The sequence below is a fragment of the Lithobates pipiens genome, unplaced genomic scaffold (genome assembly GCF_037356315.1).
Source record: "Lithobates pipiens isolate NorthernLeopardFrog02 unplaced genomic scaffold, aLitPip1_a1.2 Scaffold_19, whole genome shotgun sequence".
In the NCBI taxonomy this organism is placed as follows: domain Eukaryota; kingdom Metazoa; phylum Chordata; class Amphibia; order Anura; family Ranidae; genus Lithobates; species Lithobates pipiens.
Window position 1 is genome coordinate 527,092,495 of NW_027507764.1, and position 23,284 is coordinate 527,115,778.

General features: G+C 42.6%; 1 protein-coding gene across 6 annotated transcripts in view; it reads right to left on the bottom strand.

Moving 5' to 3' along the window:
• Positions 1 to 536: 536 nt before the first annotated feature.
• Positions 537 to 23,284, bottom strand: part of SLC43A3 (solute carrier family 43 member 3) — a 757,299-nt gene continuing 734,551 nt past the window's right edge. For all 6 annotated transcript variants that reach the window (XM_077493191.1, XM_077493188.1, XM_077493193.1 and 3 more), the window contains one exon: positions 537 to 13,130. In XM_077493191.1, coding sequence (XP_077349317.1) covers positions 13,014 to 13,130 — 117 coding nt within the window. In that variant the 3' untranslated portion in view covers positions 537 to 13,013. The remainder of the gene's footprint in view (positions 13,131 to 23,284) is intronic.

A 23,284-nucleotide genomic window follows, 5' to 3' on the forward strand; every position in this document is an offset into this window, starting at 1 on the left:
ACCACCACTACAGAAGTCAGTTCTGTTTCCACAAAGATATTATTCAAATTAAAAATAAAATAAAAATAATATGGCTACATCTTTTAACAAAATTACATTTCTTCTGACCTTGTTCCCAGACATGTCTAAGGTTGTTCACCTGAATGTCGTGAGGAAATAAGGGGGTGGGGATATGTCAGAACTATTGAGGTTAAAAATAATTAATTTCTAAGGCCTATGCATATCATTTCATATATGGATTCATGAGTATATGGGAAACCATTTTGTTCCATCTGTTAGAAGGATGACTGTAAATTCATTGCTTATGAATAGAATCTCTTACGAGAGATTTTAAGTCTTGTTGCCTTTTCTCCCAGGTTTTAAATTGTGAATTCCAGACACCCAGATGAGATAAGGATGACCATGGATCGTATGTGTTATATGTGATTGATGAGTCATGTCTCTAATTGAACAATGAACAGAGATGTTGAACTTTTTTTCTCGTTACTTGGAAAAGAAATCAAAAGACTTATTTAAAGAAAAAAATGTTTTATTAACAAGTATTATTCATAACAAGTAATTATATTAGCAATCATTTTTATTGTATTATTATTACATTATAGAGAGAAGTTATATGCCTGCTTAATTGAATAATTTCACATATTTTATTTATGTATTTCTACAATATTCATTCATATATTCATGATAGAATGTTTGATGATACTCATTGGAATATATTAGTATATAGATTATTAATATAAGGGTAGCATGTTGGTGATACTATGAAAAGGATTTAAATGTACCAAGAGTTGTGCTTTTGACTGCTTGTGCTTGTAAATCAGTTTTTAAAATACTTTTTTCCTCTCCTTTTTCTGACACTTTTAAAAAGCCCATTTTTTTCTCCCTCTGTTAATTAGGACCTCTTCCACACTGAGCGTTATACAAAAAAAACCCTAAAGAAAGGGTCATAAGTACCCCCCGGTACATTGAAACTTTATGGGCGAACTTTTTATCATAAAATGTCATTTATTTAGAAATATATTTTTGTTTAAAACAGGTGTGGTAACAAACATGTTAACAATTTATACAATACATGTTATAGAACAAAACATAAATTCATGAGCAGTTGTTGCATATTCCAATGCATGTAGATTTTCTCCTTTGGCCTGACATGTTTCAAGAAAAATTTCCCTTCCTCAGAGGCATTGCAGTAGAGCATATAAACACTCTGAAAGAGCAGGAATAGTAACTTTAACACGACATCTCAAAATCTCTCTTGGGATGTTGTGTCACTTTTTGTATCACCGCTTTACTGTCGTTTTAGCAGCGCTATTCGGCCCCTAGCAGGGCAGTTTTAACCCCCCTGCTAGCAGCCGAAAAGGGGTTAAAGCCACCCGCAAAATGCTGCTGGTATTGAAGAGCTGCACTATTGATTTCAATGGGGAGCAGTGGTGGAGGAGCGGTGCACTCACCGCTCCTTCACCGCTCCAAAGAAGCTGCTGGCAGGACTTTTTCTGACACCCTGCCAGCACACTGCTCCAGTGCTATAGCGCCTGCAAAACGCTACAGTGTAAAAGGTGTCTAAGTGGAGTGGTTCATTATTTACAGGTGTATATAAGTGTCTATACAAACTCCCATTAGAGCTGGCTTGTGCAATTTTGAACTAAAGTGGAGCGTTAATAACCAAGAGTTGTGCTTTTGACAGCTTTTAAAATACTTTTTTTCCCTCCTTTTTCTGACAGCACATTTTTTTTCCCCTCTGCTAATTAAGGGGAGTGGTTAATTGTTTACAGGTGTATATAAATGTCTATACAACTGCCTTTGGAGCTGGCTCTCTGCTAATGCTAGTTTGCATATGACTTTTGTGAACATAAGTAGGATTTTGAACTAAAGTGGAGAGTTAATAACCAGGAGTTGAAAACAGGAGTTAAGACAGGAGTCTTCTAACCTGTAACTAACATCTTAAACTTCCTATAAGTAATTATATTGTAACTGGGTAATGAGTGCTAGCAGGGTTGAAGGTTTTGCTCAGTGCACAGTGTGCCACATGTATGCAAAATTGGTGCAACAGCTCCATGATGAATACCGCTGTGATGTGAGCGGGTTGCCCTTCTGGAAGCTTGCATTAGAAATCTAGAAGAGCAAGTTGCAATACTGGGCAGAAAGGTCAACCATGAAAGGGGTCCTCTGCTCTATGAGCAGATGGTCAGTAGGGTTGATGTGGAGGGTGGAGGGGAAGGTCAGGATTATGAGATAGGAAGATGGGTTAATGTAGTTAGAGGGAGTGGAAGGAGCTCACAGAAAAGGATGGCCAGTAGTGTATTTTTGAATCAAAACAAATTTGTCAAGTTGGGTGAAGTTGTGGAGGTAGCAAACGCAGAGGTGGCAGCCCTAGATGTCACCCCTAACAGCCGAAAGAGCAGCGCATCTAGTAGAGGTGATGAGAGGAGTGCAGGTAGGTCTAGACAGTTTGTGGCAATAGGGGATTCTGTAACCAGAAGGACTGACAAAATAATTTGTCGCCAGGATCACCTCAACCAAATGTTTTGCTGTCTCCCTGGTGCTAGGGTTCGGCATATGGTGGACTGGTTTGATAAATTACTGGGAGGGGCTGGGCATGACCCAGTTGTCTTGGTTCATGTTGAAACCAATGACAGAATACATGGAAGGTGGAGGCTCCTTATGAATCAATTTAGGCTGCAAGTTGAAGGGAAGGACCTCCAAGGTGATATTCTCTGAAATATTGCCTGTGCCATGCGCAACACAGGAAAGGCAGGGGGAGATTAGAGATCTGAATGCATGGCTAAAGACCTAGTGTAGGGAGGAGGGATTTGGGTTTCTAGAGCACCTGGCTGACTTTTCATTGGGGTGCAACCTATATGCTAAAGATGGTTTGCACCTGAATGGAAGGGGGTCTGCTGTGCTGGGGGTGAAGTTTATGGGAAGGCTGGACGATTATTTAAACTAGGATTAATGGGGGAGGGTGAACTAGATTTCCATCAGGCAGACAGGTCAGTTAAGGGACAGACATTAATGGAGGATGGAATGGGGATAGATGGGGGGAGGGTTATGGCGGGTGACAAGAAAGTTCCCTTGTTGCAAACAACCATTGGAAATTATAGTGCCATTTGTACTACTAAACCAGATATTAAAAACACCAGAGCAAAAGGTAATAATGCATTAAAGTGTTTGTTCGCCAATCCCAGAAGTCAGCCAAGCAAAATAGGTGAGTTGGAAGCTCTGGTGCATGAGAAGAGCTATGATGTAATCAGTATTGCTGAAATTTGGCTTCATTACTCACATGCCTGGGCTGTTGATATTCCTGGCTATGCACTCTTTCGGAGAGACAGGGGAAAAAGGAAAGGTGGAGGGGTCTGTCTCTATGCGAGAAGTGATCTCAAAGCGAAAGAGGACCTGGTTGATGGAGAGTGTAAGTCTGAGGTATTATGGGTGGAACTGCATATAGATGTGCAGAGTTAAAAGTTAATCATCGGAGTTTGTTGTAGACCACCCAATGTTAATGAGGAGGTGGCGACTCAGCTCCTTGCACATATGGAAGGGGCTGAAAGGGCTGGGACGTGATAATAATGGGGGATTTTAACAACCCAGAAATTGACTGGAGTAATGGCACCGCTGGGACAGTTAAAGGGCAAAAATGTATAAGCCTATTACAGGACAATTTTATGGTCCAGTTTTTTGAGGCCCCAACTATGATGCTCTGTTGGACCTGGTAATCTCAAACCATGCAGAGCTTATTACTACTGTTCATATAAAGGAACATCGTGGTAGCAGTGACCATAACATGATTTAATTTGATGTTAGCTATAAGCAAAAACATACGGGAAAGATAAAAACACTTAACTTCAAGAAAGCAAATTTTCCAAAGATTTTTCAAAGATGAGGGCTACACTCCAGGACTTGGACTGGGAGGGAATATTGGCATCAATGGGCACAGAACAGAAATGGGAATTCTTCAAAGTGACTGAACTAACTGCAAAGTATATTCCCATGGACAATAAGTTTAAAAGGCTAAAAATAAAACCTATGTGGCTCACGGCCAAAGTTAAAAAAGCTATAAACAATAAGAAAAGAGCTTTTAAAAAATATAAAAATGAACAGAACAGTGTCGTTCAAATGTTACAAAGAATATAACAGAATATGTAAAAAGGAAATCAAGGACGCAAAAACTCAAAACAAACGATAGATTGCAAAAGATAGTAGGATAAACCCCAAAAAATTCTTCAAATATATTAATAATAAAAAAGTTAGGCCCTTTACAAAATAATCTAGAGTGGGTGACTGGGGACAAAGAGAAGGCAAATGTATTAAACAATTTCTTCAGGTCTGTGTATACAAAGGAGCATGGGGGAGCTCATGTCCTTAATGAGGGTGGTAATGACAAAGCCCCAAATGATCCACAATGGCTCAAAAGGGATATGGTCCAAAAATATTTAGACAAAATAAAGGTGGCTAAAGCAGCTGGATCAGATAGCATCCACCCATGGATCCTAAAAGAATGGAGTTCTGTAATTTCAAAGGCATTGTATCTAATTTTTAGGGACTTATTAATGACAGGAATAGTACCACTGGATTGGCGTATGGCCAATGTGGTGCCTATATTTAAAAAGGGAACAAAGCTGTTACCAAGTAACTATAGATCTGTTAGTTTAACTTCTACAGTCGGGAAGATACTGGAGAGTTTAATAAAAAGACCACATAGACGATTTCTTGCTGGAAAAAAATATTTAAAGCAACAGACAGCTTGGATTCATGAAAGTAGTCAAACAAACCTGATTTCTTTTTATGAGGAGGTAAGTAAAACCTTGGACTCTGGGGTGACGGTGGATGTGGTATAATTGGATCTTGCAAAAGTGTTTGACACAGTTACCCACACATGTGTAAGGTAAAGTCTACAGGCTTGGAAATATCAGTATATAAATGGATAGAAAACTGGCTAAAAGACAGAATTCAGAGAGTAGTGGATAATGATTCTTTCTCTGAATAGTCTAAGGTTATCAGTGGTGTACCCCAAGGTTTAGTGCTGGGACCCTTACTTTTTAATATCATTATAAATAATATTGGGTCTGGGATTAAAAGCAACATTTCTGTCTTTGCAGATGACATTAAGCAGTGGAATAATGTCCTTACAGGATGTCTCCAATTTACAAGCCGACTCAATGCACTGTCTAATTGGACGACTATGTGTCAGATGCAGTTTAATGTTGTTAAATGTAAAGTTATGCACTTGGGGGCTAAGGATATTCATGCATCATACATACTAGGGGGAGTATAACTGGGGGAATCAATGATGGAGAAGGATCTGGGGGGTTTTGGTAGATCATAAGCTCAATAATAGCATGCGATGCCAAGCTGCCGTTTCCAAAAGTCCTTTCTTGCATTAAGAGAGCTTGCTCCCTGTTGGTGGTTTGCATGTGGATTTTGTGAACACAAGTGGAATTTTGAACTAAAGTGGAGAGTTAATAACCAGGAGTTGAAAACAGGAGTTAAGACAGGAGTCTCTAACCTGTAAGTAACATCTTAAACTTCATTTAAGTAATTGTATTGTAACTGGGAAATGAGTGCTAGCAGGGTTGAAGAATTTGCTCAGTGCACAGTGTGCCACATGTATGCAAAACTGGTGCAAGAGCTCCAGGATGAATACCGCTGTGACAGATGTGAGCAGGTTGCCCTTTTGGAAGCTCACATTAGAGATCTGGAGGAGCAAGTTGCAACACTGGGCAGAAAGGACAACCTTGAAAGGGGTCCTCTGCTCGCTGAGCAGGTGGTCAGTAGGGTTGATGTGGAGGGTGGAGGGGCAAGTCAGGATTATCACATAGGAAGATGGGTTAATGTAGTTAGAGGGAGTGGAAGGGGCTTGCAGAAAAGGAAGGCCAGTCCTGTGTTTGTGCATCAACAAATTTGCAGAGTTGGGTGAAAATGTGGAGGTGGCAAACACAGAGGTGGCAGCCCTAGATGTCACTGCTCCCCCTAACAGCCGGGAGAGCAGCCCATTTAGTAGAGGGGAGTGCAGATAGGCCTAGACAGTTGGTGGTTATAGGGGATTCTATAATCAGAAGGACTGATAGAATAATTTGTCGCCAGGATCGCCTTAACCGAATAGTTTGCTGTCTCCCTGGTGCTAGGGTTCGGCATGTGGTGGACCGGGTGGATAAATTACTGGGAGGGGCTGGGTATGACCCAGCAGTCTTGGTCCACGTTGGAACCAATGACCGTATACATGGAAGGTGGAGGCTCCTTAAGAATCAATTTAGAGAACTAGGCTGCAAGTTGAAAGGAAGGACCTCCAAGGTGATATTCTCTGAAATATTGCCTGTGCCATGCGCAACACAGGAAAGGCAGGGGGTGATTAGAGAGCTGAATGCATGGCTAAAGACCTGGTGTAGGGAAGAGGGATTTGGGTTTCTAGAGCACTGGGCTGACTTTTCATTGGGGTGCAACCTTTATGCTAACGATGGTTTGCACTTGAATGGAAGGGGGTCTGCTGTGATGGGGGAGAGGTTTATGGGAAGGCTGGAGGAGTATTTAAACTGGGTTTGAGGGGGGAGGGTGAACCAGAATTACATTGGGCAGACAGGTCAGTTAGGGGTCAGACATTAATGGAGGGTGGAATGGGGATAGATGGGGGTGGGATATGGCAGGTGACAAGAAATTTCCCATGTTGCAAACAGCCATTGAAAACTATAGGGCAATTTGTACTACTAAAAATATGAAAAATACCAGAGCAAAATGTAATAATACATTAAAGTGTTTGTACACCAATGCCAGAAGTCTGCCAAGCAAAATAGGTGAGTTGGAAGCTGTGGTGCATGAGGAGAGCTAGGATGTAATCGGTATTGCTGAAACTTGGCTTCAATCCTCACATGACTGGGCAATTAATATTCCTGGCTATGCACTCTTTCGGAGAGACAGGGTAAAAAGGAAAGGTGGCGGGGTCTGTCTCTATGTGAGAAGTGATCTCAAAGCAAGTGTGAAAGAGGACCTGGTGGATGGAGAGAGTGTGATGAGTCTGAAGCATTATGGGTGGAACTGCATTTAGATGGGTTTAGTTCAAAGTTAATCGTTGGAGTTTGTTATAGACCACCCAATGTTAATGAGGAGGTGGAGACTCAGCTCCTTGCACAGATGGAAAGGGCTGCAAGGGCTGGGACAGTGATAATAATGGGGGATTTTAACTACCCAGAAATTGACTGGAGTAATGGCACTGCTGGGACAGTTAAATGGCAAAAAATGATAAACCTATTACATGACAATTTTATGGTTCAGTTTATTGAGGCCCCAACTAGGAATGAAGCTCTGTTGGACCTGGTAATCTCAAACCATGCAGAGCTTATTACTAATGTCCAGATAAAGGAACACCTGGGTAGCAGTGATCATAACATGATTTCTTTTGATGTTAGTGCTCAACAAGAAATACATACTGGTAAGATAAAAACACTTAACTTCAAGAGAGCAAATTTTCCAAGGATGAGGGCTGCTCTCCAGGACTTAGACTGGGAGAAAATATTTGCTTCAATGGGCACAGAACAGAAATGGGAATTCTTCAAAAAGACTGTTTGGGACCTCACTGCAAAGTATATTCCCATGGGCAATAAGTTTAAAAGGCTAAAAACAAAACCTATGTGGCTCACAGCCAAAGTTGAAAAAGTTATAAACTGTAAGAGAAGAGCTTTTAAAAAATATAAAAATGAAGGATCACTAGTGACATTTAAATGTTACAAAGAATTTAACAGAATATGTAAAAAGGAAATCAAGGATGCAAAAATTCAAAACGAACGACAGATTGCAAAAGATAGTAGGACAAACCCCAAAAAATTCTTCAAATATATTAATAGTAAAAAGGTCAAGTCTGAGCATGTAGGCCCTTTACAAAATAATATAGAGTGGGTGACTGGGGACAAAGAGAAGGCTAATTTATTAAATACTTTCTTCAGCTCTGTGTACACAAAAGAGCATGGGGGAGCGCATGTCCATAATGGGGGTGATAGTGACACAGCCCCAAATGATCCACAATGGCTCAAAAGGGATATGGTCCAGAAATATTTAGACAGAATAAAGGTGGATAAAGCACCTGGCCCTGATGGCATCCACCCACGGATCCTAAAAGAATTGAGCTCTGTAATTTCAGAGCCATTGTATCTAATTTTTAGGGACTCATTAATGATGGGAATAGTCCCACTGGATTGGCGCAGGGCGAACGTGGTGCCTATATTTAAAAAGGGATCAAAGTCTTTACCAAGTAACTATAGACCTGTTAGCTTAACTTCTATAGCTGGGAAGATACTGGAGCGTTTAATAAAAGACCACATCGACAAGTTCTTGCTGAACAAAAACACTTTAAGCAACAGACAGCATGGATTCATGAAAGACAGAAGTTGTCAGACAAATCTGATTTCTTTTTATGAGGAGGTAAGTAAAACCTTGGACAGAGGGGTGGCGGTGGACGTGGTATACTTGGATTTTGCAAAAGCGTTCGATACAGTTCCGCTCATGTGTAAGGTAAAGTCTACAGGTATGGAAATATCAGTTTGTAAATGGATAGAAAATTGGCTAAAAGACAGAATTCAGAGAGTAGTGATTAATGATTCTTACTCTGAATGGTCTAAGGTTATCAGTGGTGTACCCCAAGGTTCAGTGCTGGGACCCTTACTTTTTAACATCTTTATAAATGATATTGGGTCTGGGATCAAAAGTAACATTTCTGTCCTTGCAGATGACACCAAGCTATGCAGTGCGATAACGTCCTTACAGGATGTCTCCAATTTACAAGCCGACCTCAATGCTCTGTCTAATTGGGCGACTATGTGGCAGATGAGGTTTAATGTTGATAAATGTAAAGTTATGCACTTGGGGGCTAAGAATATGCATGCATCATACATGCTAGGGGGAGTACAACTGGGGGGATCCATAGTGGAGAAGGATCTGGGGGTTTTGGTAGATCATAAGCTCAATAATAGCATGCAATGCCAAGCTGCGGTTTCCAAAGCGAGCAAAGTCCTTTCTTGTATTAAGAAAGGTATGGACTCCAGAGAGAGAGATATCATTTTGCCCCTGTTCAAATCATTAGTAAGACCTCACCTAGAATATGCAGTTCAGTTTTGGGCACCAGTTCTCAAAAAGGATATCGGGGAACTGGAGAAAGTGCAGAGAAGGGCAACCAAACTGATAAGAGGCATGAAGGAACTCAGCTATGAGGAAAGATTAGGGGAACTGAATTTATTTTCTCTTCAGAAGAGGAGAATAAGGGGGGATATGATCACCATGTTCAAATATATTAGGGGTCCATATAGTGAACTTGGTGTTGAGTTGTTCTCTGTACGGTCAACCCAGAGGACAAGGGGGCACTCTTTACGTCTAGGAGGAAAAGAGATTTCATCTTCAAGTACGGAAAGGTTTCTTCACAGTTAAAGCTGTGAAAATGTGGAATAGACTCCCGCCAGAGGTGGTTCTGGCCAGCTCAGTAGATTGCTTTAAGAAAGGCCTGGATACTTTCCTGAATGTACATAATATAACTGGGTACTAACATAGGTAAAGTTGATCCAGGGAAAATCCGATCGCCTCTTGGGGGATCAGGAAGGAATTTTTTTCCCCTGCTGTAGCAAATTGGAGCATGCTCTGCTTGGGGTTTTTTTTCGCCTTCCTCTGGATCAATTGTGGGCATAAAATTGGGTATTTGGATTGTACGATTATTTTTTATTTTATTTATTTGTTTTTAAGGTTGAACTGGATGGACGTGTCTTTTTTCAACCTGACTAACTATGTAACTATGGACTCATTTCTCCCCGTACAAATCATTAGTAAGACCTCATCTGGAATATGCAGTTCAGTTTTGGGCACCAGTTCTCAAAAAGGAAATTGGGGAACTGGAGAAAGCGCAGAGAGGGCAACCAAACTGATAAGAGGCATGGAGGAACTCAGCTATGAGGAAAGATTAGAGGAACATAATTTATTCACTCTTTATAAGAGGAGATTAAGGGGGGATATGATCACCATGTATAAATATATAAGGGGTCCATATAGTAAACTTGGTGTTGAGTTATTCACTTTACATTCAACACTGAGGACAAGGGGGCACTCTTTATGTCTAGAGGAAAGACGATTTAATTTCCAAATACGGAAAGGTTTCTTCACAGTAAGAGCTGTGAAAATGTGGAATAGACTCTCGCCAGAGGTGGTTCTGGCCAGCTCAGTAGATTGCTTTAAGAAAGGCCTGGATTCTTTCCTAAATGTATATAATATAACTGGGTACTAACATTTATAGGTAAAGTTTATCCAGGGAAAATCTGATTGCCTCTCTGGGATCAGGAAGGAATTATTTCCCCTGCTGCAGCAAATTGCATCCTGCTTTTCTGGGGGAGGGGGGGGGGGTCACCTTCCTCTAGATCAACTGTGGGTATAGGATTGGGGATATGGGATTGTATGATATTTTTTATTTTAGTTATTTATTTATGGTTGAACTAGATGGACTTGTGTCTTTTTTTCAACCTAACTATGTAACTATGTCATGTATAAGAATTCTAAGAGTGAAAATACATGTGAAATATCATTGGGTTTTGAGTGGCAATTACCTAACTCTCAAAGTATTTAGAGGAAAGCTAATTGCCCTGTTCAAACTTACTATAGCTATATATCTTAGAAGTACACTAAAAGTCTATCATATAGTGTCTATCATGAAACAGAACCCTTATCATATTTATGATTTTCTGCTAGACATAGGTCAAAGGTTATTTGAAGTGATATTTTGACATTTTAATTAACATTCCAAAATCATTTTTGATCTAATACTGCCACCTTCTGGTAATTGTGTGTAAGGGTCCAATATTGCCCCCTATAAGTATTGTGTGGGAAATTATATGTATTTGCTGTCATTCATTACATGGGAAGTGCATATACACCTACTTTCTTTGGGGATAAAAGTTGTAGAGAGATAGCAGTAGAGAAAATAGAAAGGGCGAATGAGAGGAGAATGGAAAAATCAAGGAAGGCAAAGGTGTCCGCCAGAACAGCTGACATCTCTGAGACAAAAGATTTTGATATTTCGGCTAAAGTATAACTTCTATTTACCTGTAGGTAATCATTATGAGACATGCATATAGCTGGGCCTTTTAATCTTCTTAGCAGAAAATTGGAATGGAGATAATTTTAACTGCAGTATAAGTTATTTCTGTTCAATTAAAGAGAAACATACACATATTTGTATAATCTCATAAGGCTTTTTTAAATTTCTAGTAAATTGCTTAGTTATGATGTATGCTTAAACATAAAATTCTTTGACCCCAGAGAGAATTCACAGATATCAACCAGAGAGATCACCATTGTGTTGGAGAAACTGCAAACAAAGGGTAACGATGATCCACATATGGTGGGAGTGTCCAGAAAAAAAAAGGATATTGGCAAGAAATAGTGGACAATATAAAGGAGATAACTAGTGAGATAATAGAAAAAAATATATGGACTTGTCTATTCCATGATTCGAAAATCTCAAAGAAACAATATACGAAAACAATGACCCCAAAACTTTTGCACGCTGCAAAGGGTTTGATCCCAAAAAATGGTTAAACAACTAAAACAGGTATAAATGAGTGGTATGAACAAATAGACTATTATAGTAAAATGGATTTATTAAGTAGTAGGGATATAGGACACAATAGGAAATATATCAGCACCTGGGAAGGTTGGAAAAACTTCAAAGTCTCGGACAAATACTTGGAGAAAATGAAAGGTGAAGGGTTGTGACCCAGATATTGAAAGGACCTAGAAAGAAACAAACCAAACAATAGGGCGGGGGATGAGGAGGAAAGTGGAAAAAAGGGAAAGAGAATAAGGAATAGGCAAAGCAACAGGAGTAGTTTCATCTTTGTAAAAATAATTAAAAATATTTAAATAATTAATAAAGAGATTGTTAAAGTTAAAGAAAAAGGAGGAGGAGAGAGGGAGGACACTATGATGTGAAAACGAGATGGGACAAAATTGAACTGCAAAGTTGAAAATGTCTCTCGGAAAAATTTCACTGAAGTGGAAAAAAAAAAAACACCCCATAAAATTTGTTAGAGATTTACCTTAAATATAAGACTTACCATTTGTTATACCAAGTATGTACATGGTATAACCAATTGGTCCATGTGTTATTAAAATACATTTTAGCTTGCAAGACCTGTTGTCTGAAAGAGGTCACATGCCAAATTAACACCTTGTTGTCGTCACATTCTGCTAAGCCACTGAAAAGTTATTTACAAAGCAGTTACTAAGTTTTGATACATTGGTATTTTTGAAATAAGAGCTTGTGGTTATATTCTCATCATTGATATTATCCATATTATTAAAATGTTGATATGCTTTGTTTATCACCAGTTATATTTTGATATTATTTTGCACTGAATTTTTAGTAAATACATTTTTTTTTTCAAATCTTTTTGTATTTCTTTCGTCTTCAGGTTAGTGCGACAAACAAATTTGAGTTATTTGACGATTTGTGGAAATTTCCTTAACCATACATTTTTGCTTATTTTCATGAATATAAACATGTTTAATATTTCAGTATAAACATTCTGACAGTATATTTGGAGCACACTGTGGGGGAGATTTACTAAAATGGATGCACACAGAGTCCGGTGCAACTGTGCACAGTAACCAATCAGCTTTTAGGTTTTGTTGTCAAAGCTTAATTGAGCAAGCTGAAGTTAGAATCTGACTGGTATGTAGCAGCACCAGATTCTGTGCGCACCAGTTTTAGTAAATCTACACCTATATATCTTGTATTGTATTCTTGTAACTAAATAGTGTGTGCACTGCATATACAGCATTTCTGTTTAGAAAAAGCACATTAATATACCACAAGGTTGCTGCCTGGCTTTACTGCAAAAATTAGAAAAAAGCAAGAATTAGAAAAACAACAGTTTGCTAGGAACTAGCGAACTGTAATGATTAACCTTTAAATGCACATATAAAGCATAATTTTTTTTCAGTTTTCAGTTCTTGAATTTATACAATATCATGTTCTTATTGCCAAACACGGTTTAGGAATCATGTGAATCTGCTGTGTTTCCTGCTTTCCTGTCTTTTTTGCAAACACGAAAAACATTAATTGGATGGGCAAAAGTCACCAGCATCAGAATGGCGAAAAAAATGTTGACCTATTAAAGAAAAGAACAGTGATTAAAAAAAAATTCCAAGCAACAACTGAAACCAATCAGTGAATTTCTGTTATCCAGCAAACACTGCACCTTTGCTAAAGTCAGATTTCAGAGCTCTGAGAGAGGGGGTAAGATGGGTAGTCTGGTTTCAGCGCTCTTAGCAGCACAACTTGCTCTGCTTCTTACCATGTCACCAATATAATTCCAACTCTCAAAGCAAGTTTAAATTTGATTGGTAGCGGCAAGAAACCTACTAGTTCATGATCATTTGATACATCAGGATTTCTGTGTGAGAAAGTTGGGTGTTTGAAAATACAAGTAAAGGGGCTACCCAAAAAGGGAGTAGAGTAATTTACTGTGTTTCAAGGCTTAACTTTCAGTTTTTACTGGAGTGTATCTTTAAAACAGACACTTTGCCTATTCAGGATTCTGTGTACCTTCCCCTCACCTGCACTTTTTTCTGCCAAAGACATCAAAAATGCTGTGGAAGATCTTTGGTAGAATGAACAGTAGCCTGTCATTATTGGAGCCTCATCCATTCCCACTAGTCTGTCAACCTCATTATTTCCACAAATGGGCATCGCTCAGCATGGGAACTTAGAAGGCAGTGCTATGAGAGAGGAGCAGGTTTGACCTGCTGCAAGTGTAATGAGACTTGGGCAAAACTGCTGCTTAGAGATGGCATGCAGGTACAGCTTGGCAAGCATGCTGGTATAATCATTATCATCTAACTTTACTGTGGATAGAGAAATTATACCATGGTCTGGCGCAGGGGCGTATCATGAAATCAGTGGGCCCGTGTGCATTTATAAAAAAAAAAAAAAAAAAGGTAAATCAAAGTGCGCTTAATAAAGTCTGAAGTGACTTACATTGCAAAATATGGTAATGTTACATTTGGAATGTACAGTGCGGAGTATATGGGGGAGGGGCATGGAGTGTATGGCGGAGGGTAGTATGTGCAGGAGAAGGGTGCGCAGTATATGGAGGTGGGTGGTATGTGCAGGAGTGGAATGTATGGAGTTGATGAGGTCGGCCTCTATTATATCTCCTGTCCTGGCCTCACTGAGGATGAGACAGAGGAAGCCGAGGGACAGGAGGGACACGAGTGCCCGATGTAGATGATTCCAAGCCGTCAGCTTGTCTGGAGACTGGAGCTTGCAGTGGTGTGCAGAGCTGGAACAGAAGACAGCCAGGCAGGCACCCGAAGGTTAACAGAAACCAGGGTCATAGGCAGAAGCAGAGTCTCAGAAATAACCAGGGTCGTCAGCAGGCAGGCAGCAGGGTACCAAATAATAAAACAGATAGGTGTCAGCTTATGTCACCAGGTTAAAAGGACAGCAATATGGGTAGCATTACAGTGACTGTTATTCGTCCAGGTTCACTAAGCTAGCCAACACTCATGGGAAAGGGGCCTGAAAAACAATCCGCATGGATTGCTTTTCAGGCCCCTTTCCCATGAGTGGTCCGATCGGGTCTTACTGTCTGTTTTTGAGGCAAACCCGATCAGACCATCCATTCTCCTCTATGGAATGACAGATTTAAATGGAAATTTGTCTATTTACACCCATCTACCTCCAATCTGATCTGATCTGAACTGATCTGGCAAACAGGAAAGATGGAAGGGCATCCATTCCCCTCTGTCTGGCCGGATAAGAGGGCAGTTGGGTGTAAAAGAGACAGCATGAGCAGATGCAGACATTTCAGCTGCTCCCTCAGCTCAGCAAGGGATCTACGGACAGATCCCCTGGTGGGAAAAACTGGATCGGCCCCTGTGAAGATTGCAGCTAAAGTGCAGATAAGGCCAGCCATAGACGGTTTGAATCTTGGTCTGTTTATCAGAGACTAGCCGAGATTTAAACTATGTATGGGCAGGCTGAATGTACCCAAGTACATCAATAAACTTGAGTACAACCAGCTTGTCAGATTTTACATAGGATTATCTTCTAGCCGCTAGCAATAATCACTGTGTTCTCCCGGGGGCGGCAGTTTTCCTATCCCCCACTGGGAGAATACAATGGCTCCGCAGCAGGGATTCCCCCAGAGAATAAAGCTCATTTTTTTTTCCTTCCACCCGTAGGACACAGATGGGGGGAAAAACAAATGGGGTTTTAATGCTTTCATAATTTGGCCAAAATGGGGGAAAAAAAAGTACTTGCTTTATACATACTTTAGTTTTATACATAACTAGAACACCTAACAGTGTTATGTCATTGCAGGAGACTTCCCCTCACTTTCTGTCTTGGTGTCATCAGGACAGGAAGTGAAAGAATCTCCATGTGGGGACATAGCCAGCAATTGTGTGTGTGTGTGTGTGTGTGTGTGTGTGTGTGTGTGTGTGTGTGTGTGTGTGTGTGTGTGTGTGTGTGTGTGTGTATATATATAGGAAATTGTTATCCATACTTACCGTAATTTTTCTTTCCTGGATCCTCCCCATGTCAGCCTACCATGGGTCAGCTCCACCACCCTCTGACCCCCTCCAGGAGCACCTTTTTCCTAGCCCATAAAGGGCGGCTGTCTGCCCACACCAGTGTTCAAAAAATACCCACCTCACGATGGATATGGGGGAGGATCCAGGAAAGGAAAATTACGGTAAATATGGATACAATTTTCCTTATTCCTGGACCTCCCCATGTCAGCCTACTATGGAATGTACTAAGCAATATTAAAAAGGGAGGGAAGACAAAAAAATAAGCCAAACCCTCAATGCAATGCTACTTAAATTTTTAATGGGCAACAGCCGCCTTAGTAACTATAGAGCCAAATGTTTCCTCAGGCGGACAAGCCAAATTAGGCCTGTAATGACTAATAAAAGGTGTTGGGCGCGCTTCAGCTTGCTGCTCTGCAAACTACCTCAGGAGCAACCTTTGCGTATGCTGCCCAGGATGCTACCATACCCCTCATCGAATGTGCTTTGATCTCTGAAGGAGGAGGAAGGCCCAGGGTTTTGTAAAATCAGATCACCAATGGATGTAGAGCATATCTTGTATACGACATAGCCAACAAATCGGGGATTTGACCCTTCAGAGAATTATAAGCTAACCCTTAGAGACCACTCTGCATAAACTCCAAAATATTAGATACTGAGGGAGATCCAAGGTCCTAACCCCTTTCTGTAGTATTTCAGATCTGGTGATAGGTTACATTCGTGGACCTCTTACGAGCCTGTTGTGTCTCCACTACACCGCCTGAGAGACCCAAGCCAGTTAAAGCCTCTCTCTCACTTCCAAGTTATTAACTTCATCCTCCTGCAGTTCGGGTGTCAGGCCCCACTCCATAGAAGGAGATTTTGACAAGGAGGCAGTGGGATTGGCGAGCAGAACTTTATCCTCCAAACCAGAGGAAAACATGGCTCCCTGAGCCAGTAATGTAAGACTACTTTGTTGCAATACTTTCTCGCTGAATCTTTAGCAGGATTTAGAGAGCCAATGGAAGCAGCAGGTACACATGGGGAAAAGCACACCAAGGGGAAGTTCCAAGACCTGGACAGAGCACCCTGACCCAACGCCTGTGGATGCCAGGTCCAGGAGAAGAAGCAAGGCAGTTGACAATTCTCCTCCAATGCCATAAGAACTATCGATTCAGGCCCCATTCATTGTGATCCTCAAAGACTCGACTCAAGTGATCTATTAAAACATTCCCAGGCCCTGGGAGATGAGATGCTGTAAGAGGGCTGAGATTCTTCTCTGCGCATAGCAAGATTGACATGCCACCTGAAGGAGAGGGCGACTTCTTGTGCTCCCTTGAGACACATAAGCCACCATAATTGTTGTACAAAGAATTTTGACAGCTCGACCTCGCAACATAGGTTGGAACGCTAAGAGAGCAAGTAGCCCCGCTGCCTGCCAGACTGGCATTGGTCGTCACCACTATTGGTTCTGAGGCCTTCACCGGAACTCTGCGGGAAAGATTGCGAGCTACTGACCACCAAACCAGGGACCAGATTATCGGAATTGGCAGATAGATTTTCTGGAACAAGGAGTGACGATCCCACTGAAGAAGAAAGTTGCATTGAAACCTCCTTCTGCCACCTGACCCATGGGACTACTGGAACTGTGGCTGATAGAACCCCCAGATACTGCATGCATTCCTTCACCATCATAGAAGACCTGGCTATCACTGCTTTTGTGTAAGACTGGATCTCCTGGACCTTCCTCTGAGGAAGAGAAACACCACCCTGATCCGTGTTGAATTGTACTCCTAAAAACTCCAACATTTGGATCGGATGCATCTGGCTCTTCCGAAAGTTGAACAACCAACCGAAATGAGCCAGTCTTTTGCAGGTGAAATTCACATGAAGTAGAAGGAGCTCATTTGACGGATCCAGAAGTAGCATGTCATCAAGATAATGGAATGTTGCACTCCCTTGACCCTGAAAGTCACAACGACAGCAGACAGTAGCTTTGAGAACATTCTCAGAACCGTGTAGAGACCGAATGGGAGACATGAAAATGAGAGCCTTCCACGGAAAACCTGAGAAAGCGATGGTGAAATGCGTCTATGAAAACAAGAAGATACACATCCGCCAGATCGATGGAAACCATCCAGTCTCCTGAGTCCACAACTGAAATGATCGTTTCCAATGACTCCATTTTGAATGGTGGAAAGAATTCAGGACTTTAAGGTCAAAAACTGGTCCGAAACCCCCTGAAGCCTCTGGGACCAAAAACAGAGGGGAACATACTCTTTGACCCAATTCGTGCCTTGGAACCGGAAGGATGGCCCTAGCTGCCAACAGCTCCCCTATATATCCTCTCAAACATCTGTAGGAAGCCCAGTTTCTACAAACAAAGTCTGAGGGACCTTGTTCTGAACGCGAGATAACGTGATCAAATGATGGCTAAAATCCAGGCATCCTGTAATTTTTCCACCCAAACCCCCCCGAATTAGGCTAGTCTTGCTCCTACTTGAGAGGGTTAAGTGGACACACCTTCAGAAGGACTAATTTGAAGCCTTTGAAGCTTCGTTGGCCCTGGGCTTGAAAGGTTTCTGGAAGGTTGGACCGACTCCCTTGCATGAAAAACTGTCGGTAAGTACTGGCCTCGCTGAATCCTTCTTTGGATCTCTTGTTAAAACAAAAAGGCTGTTGTTGTCTTTCTCTTCTGTGGGATTAGTCTAGATCTGCCGCCGGAAACCCACTGAATTGCTGATTCTAATGCCGCGTACACACGATCGGACTATCCGGCGGACAAACCGCCGGACTTTGTAGCGGAGGTCCGCCAGACTTTCCAAAAGAACGGACCTGCCCACACACGACCTGACTTTTCTGGTGGACTAGGTCCGACGGACAAACCGTGGACTATGGCGGGAGTCCGCCGGACTTTTGAAATGAACGGACTTGCCCACACACGGAGAAAAGTCTGTTAATTTTGACCGCGGCTCCAGGTAGACAGTACTAGCAAAGGAGGTCAATGTCGCCACCTCCATCGGTGAGATTGACACCTCGCTAGCCCCGCCACCTGGTATGGACTTAAAGGGGAAGCCCTACGCTGAAAAAACGGCTTGGGGTCCCCCCCAAAGTCCATATCAGACCCTTATCTGAGCACGCAGCCCGGCCGCTCAGCAAAGGGGTGGGGACGAGCGATCCCCCCTCCTGGGCCATACCATGTCACGTGCCCTCAACACTGCGGCCCCCCACCCCAAAGCACCTTGTCCCCATGTTGATGAGGACAAGGGCCTCTTCCTGACAACTTTGGTCGGGAGCCCCCTTTAATAAGGGGGCCCCCAGATACCAGCCCCCCCACCCTATGTGAATGAGTATTGGGGTACCATGTACCCCTACCCATTCACCTGGTAAAAAAAAAAAGTTTAAAGAAAAAAACACAACATATGTTTTTAAAATAATTTATTGCACAGCTCCAGTGGTCTTCCATCTTGGGGGGGTCTTCTTGCCGGACTATCTTCTGCTAGCTCTTTTACTAGTGGAGGAGCCCGGCTTTCTTCTTTGTCGCTGCCGCTGTCTTCTTCCGACTTCGGAGGTCTTGTCCCCCTCTTCGGTTCTTCTTGCAGGGCCTCCGCTATCTTCTTTCAGCTCTGTAGCGGAGGCCCGGCAAGAAGAACCGAAGAGGGGGACAAGACCTCCGAAGTCGGAAGAAGACCCCCAGATGGCAGCGGCAACGCAGAAGAAAGCCGGGCTCCTCCGCTATTAAATGAGCTAGCAGAAGATAGCGGAAGAGTCCGGCGAGAAGACCCTCCAAGACGGAAGACCACCGGAGCTGTGCAATAAATTATTTTAAAAAGGTACAAGTTTGCCCAAAGCACCCCCCATGTTGAAGGCACGTGGCCTGGTACGACCCGGGGGGCGCTCGCTCGTCCCCATCCCCTTTCCTGACCGGCCGGGCTGTGTGCTCGTATAAGGGTCTGATATGGACCAACAGCCTGGTCAACAGCCACTTCAGCCTCAAACTCTACAGCAGTCCTGAAAACTGCAATAGATAATGTAGCGGCCATAACCCATTGCAGGGTGGCCTTTAGTTAATGGGCTTACCAGTTACCTTCTCGTGGCCTGCTCTTCCACGTCTAGGGGTTCCCAGGGTTGATACCCAACGACTTGAACACTGACACAGATGAAGTCCTCTTTAAAAGGTTTTATTTTGCAGTAAGAACTCTCAATTAACACAGTCTCTTAGGGAACAGAGGGCACAGGTGAAGAACTCAGGCACCTTGAACTGCAGGTCTAGCAAAATCTCTATTGCCATCCAGAGAGTAGCCACTCGCAGCTGAATACTTCAAGGCTGAACAGATCTCTAGCCAGAGATCATGGCAGTCAGCACGTTGACTCAAACTTGAACAATCAACCAAGGGTGAACAGGAACCTTTTTCCTCCGTACCTGGAACGTTTCCCGTCTCCTCAGTGGTACTGGAAAAGTGTGAATTTGTCAATGTCCTTCTCAACTCAGTAACCAGGCACTTCTCAGGATGCCACTTGCTGGCCCTCCTCCGAAGAGTCCTCCCGTGGTCACTTTCATGAGCTGCGGTGTCCCTCCAACCTGAGAGCACACCAGGACACTTTGAATCCTCCCTCAGTTACTGCGCCTCAGACCAGTCAGGTCCGAGACTCGGGAACAGACGGATCCCTACCCCAGACCAGACAGGTCTATCAGGGGCCACTGACAGGAACATGTTGCGAGGTGTCGAACACCCCATGACCGAGACCCCACAGGAAACCAGACCAGACCACACAGGTCTCACGAACAATTCCAGAACCTCGAACACGTGACCCACACCCCCTTAAGTACCCCTTCCCAGACTCCTCAGCGGGCCCCGGCACTCCCACTGATTGGCTCTGAGAAGGCCGATACCTAAACATCCAACCAGACCTGGTTCTGGCTTGTCATGTGCACCTCGCCGTTCACATGACCAGGCAGAACTTCCAAACACAGCCTGGCTAGACTGGTGTTAAGGCCTACCTACACAATTAACCCTCAGAACCTTTATTGTTCTGAGACCAATAACTAAATTTACATGCGTATGACATTTGATTCCAAATGTCATCCGCTACAAGAAGAACTGGCACTTCCCAGACTTTCATCTGAACATCCATCCACCAGCTCCGGTACCCACAGTCTAAGGATGGATTCACACCCATGCACTCCCAGCACTCCCTGCATTCTGCAGATCCGCACCACAGAACATATCCCATAGGAGACCATGGTATATGAACGGTAGCGCAAAACTGCAAAAGGCATCAAAAAACGCACAGGTGCGAATCCAACCCAAGTGCTGCTGCCACAGAAGTGAGCACTACCGCCGGCCTGCAGGCTGCTCCGGCCAAACTATACAACCTATTTAGGTCTGAGTTTATTCTGGGATTCATAGGATCCCTAAAGGAGACCGAATCCTCCAGCGGAAGCGGAATGTGGCAGGCAAATCTAGGTAATGAAGCATCCACCTTAGGCGTAGTGTCCCAAGATTCACAGCTTCAATACTCTATTATGCACATTGAGCTTCTTCTCAGGCCCTGCCCACTCATGGTCAAATACTCCTTTAATTTCAGAAATTAATGGGAAGGAAGGTAAAAGATTTTTTTAAATATGGGTAGTATCTCTGCTGTTTTTTTGGTGGCGACAATTCTTCATGCCACTTCATCGCATCCTTAACAGCCTCCATGAATGGGGGAACCAGTGCAAAAATCAAAAGTATGCGATTCCGAGACCATCTCGCCTGAGATGGATCTGAATCGCTATTGACATCAGAGTTAAAACGCACTGAAAACACATGATCTGAATCTTCAGATGCTGAAGATACAGCAGGATTCCTTGAAACACTGTTTAACCCTTCCTTGACTGCGTGCTTAATGTAGGATTTAACCTGGCATGCATTCGCAGCATTGTCCTGAGCCGCCTCCTTGAAGCAAGATGCACACCCGCTTTCCTCTGTTGACCTCAGCTGAGCAGGCCCAACAGGATCCTTCTTCTGCCTGGGCTGGCGATGAAGACTTATCCGAAGAAGAGGATCTTCTTCTCTGTCTGCAACGTCTTGCTCTTTTTAGAGGCTTTCTGAAGTCTTGACCTCTCTTGGCTCGGGTACGAGCAACTAAAGTGAGGTAAGGGCGAGGGCGATCTGGAATGCTGTGACAATAGGCGTCTATCCAGCTGCATGCGACTCTGCAATTTGTATATATTTTGTATATATTTGATTTGTCTAGTTCCCTTTTTACTCCTTTGAAGCTGGAATGCTGATTAGGAACCTCTTTGCGGGCGTTTAGCTCACACTGGGCCCTTCTCTCTGTAAAACAGAGGATGTGCTCTCTTTTAAAAATACATAAATAAATAAAAATAAATAAATAAAATAAACTTCTCCATCCAAATCTTCAGTGCTAAGGCAGCAAGGCAGGCAGATAAAACTCCCCAGATCTATAAAGGCACAGGGTAATAAAAACACTCTGACAGACAACTAACACAGCAGTAAGTAATGAGAGTCCTGGAAATCAGGCTTACCAGAGCAGAGTAGCAGATTAATCAGCTAGAGGCTGAGATTAGAGGAGAGAGCCTGCTGCAAACCAGCAGTGAGCATTCTGATGTTTGCTAGGCAATCCAAGAGGAAGCTACCTCTGACCTCCCCTGCTCAACTCTAAGCTTCCTGAAAGGAATACAAGACCCAGTGAGACAAACCATTGCCTGAACACACAAAAACATGGAAGGAGAGAGTGCCAGCACCTGCCTAACAAAGGTATATACAGTCATTTATACTGCCAGTGACCTTTGCCAGTAATACACAGTCATTTATACTGTACCATTCAATCCCAGCACCACGGGAACCCACCTCCTCAGGAGATTTACAGCCTATATGGGGGGGGGGGGTGTTCTGATCTGGGAGAGGCTGAACCCGAACAGGATAGATGGTGGATGGAGAAGCAAAAAAATTAATAAATAAATAAAAATAAAAAAAACTTTAAAAGGCATCCGGAGAGAGGATGAAAAAAAGAACACTGGGCCGACACCTGCTTTATGGGCTGGGAAAAGGTGGTTCTGGAGGGGTCAGAGGGGGCAGAGCTGACTCATAGTAGGCTGACATGGGGAGGTCCAGGAAATGCTATATATATATATATATATATATATTTTTTTTTTTTTTTTTTTTTTTTTCAGCAGAAACTAGGGGGAACTCAGTTCCACTACCTCTGGCTCAAGTCTTCTGCTCCCTGCTCCCCACTATCACTTGGTAACACTGAAGTCCAGCTTCTGCATTAGCAAGTGATAGCTTATCTCCCGGTAGCTCCCACAGGTCAGATCTCCTGCACAGATCCCACTGAGTGCGGGACAGGGACAAGGGAGATACAGAACAGGTGCCCAGGGTTCAGTGCAGTCATGGGCAGGAGAGGGTGTGTGGTAGGATGCACCCTTTGTGGTCTCCATTTTTTCCCTGGTGACCAGTTGTTGATAATCCTACTGCATAATCTCCCTTGCTGGGAGGTAATACAGCTGGATAGGTGTATATATATATATATATATATATATATATATATATATATATATATATATATATATATATATATATATATATATATATATATATATATATATATATATATATATATATATATATATATATATACACATACATATATACATACACACACACACACACACACACACACACACACAAAATATATAATATGGGGAAACAATTGCAAACTATTTCCCCACAGCGAGATTCCC